This window comes from Anopheles aquasalis, chromosome 2 (genome assembly GCF_943734665.1).
Source record: "Anopheles aquasalis chromosome 2, idAnoAquaMG_Q_19, whole genome shotgun sequence".
NCBI lineage: Eukaryota > Metazoa > Arthropoda > Insecta > Diptera > Culicidae > Anopheles > Anopheles aquasalis.
This window is the reverse complement of record NC_064877.1, coordinates 20942501-20945000: the sequence shown is the minus strand read 5'-3', so window position 1 is coordinate 20945000 and position 2500 is coordinate 20942501. Positions and strand designations below refer to the sequence as shown.

The 2500-nt window shown below is 51.8% G+C and overlaps 1 protein-coding gene across 8 annotated transcripts in view; it reads left to right on the top strand.

Annotated features, from left to right (window-relative positions):
• LOC126570081 (calcium/calmodulin-dependent protein kinase kinase 2) overlaps window positions 1-2500 on the top strand; it is a 78175-nt gene that overhangs the window by 72590 nt on the left and 3085 nt on the right. For 6 of the 8 annotated variants that reach the window (XM_050227574.1, XM_050227572.1, XM_050227573.1 and 3 more), the window contains 4 exons: window positions 15-195; window positions 371-1079; window positions 1577-1739; window positions 2088-2500. The exon at window positions 2088-2500 is cut by the window's right edge and continues 3085 nt beyond it. In XM_050227574.1, coding sequence (XP_050083531.1) covers window positions 15-195; window positions 371-1079; window positions 1577-1739; window positions 2088-2144 — 1110 coding nt within the window. In that variant the 3' untranslated portion in view covers window positions 2145-2500. Of the gene's footprint in view, window positions 1-14; window positions 196-370; window positions 1080-1576; window positions 1740-2028 lie in introns of all 8 variants that reach the window. The other 2 variants (XM_050227576.1, XM_050227575.1) reach the window with 2 other exon arrangements.

Genomic DNA, 2500 nt, shown 5'->3' with positions numbered 1-2500 from the left:
CCGACCCTCGCCAGTTGGACCATCCAAACGTGGTGAAGCTGGTGGAAGTGTTGGACGATCCGCTGGAGGATTCGCTGTACCTCGTGTTCGAGCTGGTCCAGCAGGGTGAAGTCCTAAGCATCCCAACGGATACTCCGCTGAGTGAGGAACGTGCCTGGAATGTGTTTCGGGACGTGCTGCTGGGGGTCGAATATCGTAAGTACCGCACGGTCTCGCTGCACCAGCGGCGAGACCGCGCTGAATCACGCTCGCTAAACAATCAGCACTCACGATCCGATTACGAAACTTAATTGGAACTTCCGATTTCGAATCCTCTCTTCCGGGCGTTCGTCCTGGTGATGTCCTGTCTCACACCGAAACACCCCACCAGTGCACTATCAGCGCATCATTCACGGTGACCTAAAACCGGCCAATCTGCTGCTGTCGGATGTGGGTAGCGTGAAGGTGGCCGATTTGGGGGTTTGCAACGAGTTTCTCGGTGAGGATGCGGCCATGAACAATGGTTCGACGGCGGGTACGCCCGCTTTTCGAGCGCCGGAAACACTGCTACCGGGACAGCACTTTTACAATGGTAAAGCGGCGGACATTTGGGCACTCGGTGCGACCCTGTACTCGCTGGTGCACGGTAACGTACCGTTTATTGCCACGTCGGTGCCGGGAGTGTACGAGAAGATCAAGGGTGATCCGCTCGAGTATCCACCGACCAGTACGATCAGCGACGAGCTGCGCGATCTCATCGGTCGCATGCTGGACAAGGATCCACAGCAACGTATCACGCTGCCCCAGATCAAGGAGCACCCGTGGCTGACGAAGAACGGTGCAGTGCGGTTGCCCACCGAGGAGGAAAACTGCCGGTTGGTGCAGATCAGCGACGAGGATATGAACAGCGTGGTGAAGAGCATCCCCAAGCTGGACACACTGATTCTCATCAAGACGATGCTCAAGAAGCACTCGTTCCAGAATCCCTTCACCAAAGGTATCTCCGGTCGGGCACCGCAGGCTGGTGGTTCGCGGTTGGAACGGTTCTGTCGCTCGGGGCGCTCCAACTCGGCCCCGGGTGATTACCATACGTCTGAGCGGTAAGTACGGGTGTGGCCGATGCGTTCACTGTTCACGTGCTTGAGAGCTTAGCAGTGTAGCTATAGTGGCACAGTTTGGTTGTGGTGCACCGGATTGTTAGAGTTTGAATCGTTCGAAGTTTGAAGAGTGCGATGCGTACTGCTGACCCCTAGAAATTGATTTTAGATCGCTCTAGATAGGAAGATGATTGATTAATTGATTCGTGCACGTCGAATTGTACTTCTGCACAGAAATGAAAGTTCGATTGAAATTAGTGTTTTACAAAAAATAAAAATCCAACATCTCTGCTGTTCCAGTCAATTCAAACTTGCTGAACGGAACAAATCTGTAACACTATAAGGTATGATTTAATTGAGATCAGGGAGGATTACAAGTCAGGGATTAGAAACAATGGAGGGTAGAATACATGCCAGAAAACACTTCTGTTAACGGTATTTCGATGGCTCACAGCAATAGTACGACTAATATTGCCTTTCGATTTCTCATCCTCCTGTAGGCAATCTTCCAACGAATCGCTACTCCCATCGGTCACGGAAGGCGTTACGAGTCCGCTCGGTAGTCCGGATCCCTCGAGCAGCCTTACATCCGCGATCGACAGCCTCACACTGATATCGGACACTTCCATTGCTTCCTCCAGCACGGACAATGACACTACCACGGTAAACACAGTCAAGCATACAACCCAGTAGTGGCCCAGCTCTAGTCGTGGAGAAACCGGCCAGCTCTAGGCGGCCAGCTCATCATCACCTTAGTACATCCGAAACCGGGAAACCTTTCAGTGTCTTCTACACCAAACCGTTCGTGACCGACTATTCCCACACATGTTCTATCTCTTCTCTTTCTCTTTCTCTCTCTCTCTCTCTCTCTCTCTCTCTCTCTCTCTTCCTTTTTTCCGTTTCCCGCTTGTCCTTTATCATCCATGGTTCTTGCTGGTGTGCCTTCGCCCAGTCCCAGCTGGACACTCCGAGCCTGGAAGTGTTACTTTAGTATGATTTGCCTGCTTTCAGCTGATGATTTCGGATCCCGTGGAGCAGCGACCGTCAGCACCGTCGTCAACTGAATGAATCAACTGTGAATGGATGGGCAAACGGAAACCCTAGGCCGGTTCGAACTGATACCAAGCTCAAGCAATTTATGATTAAAACGGCAGCAAACATTCCGCATCTCGGACGATTCGCGCCAATGACGGACGGCGCTGGTTAGCGTGTAGTGCAATAGATGATCCTCTCGGTGACCGTGCAACCCTTCTGACGTGTAGGGAAGGGTGTGCGCTCCCAGTTGGATCACATAATGATCGCGATTTAGATCCCGAATTTCGGCAAGCCGTTCGTCGTCGTCACCAGAGTTACTATAGATTTACTATTTTACGGAAAGATGCCAGAGCACTGTAGTTGCGCGTATGAACAAAGGGGACGGATGT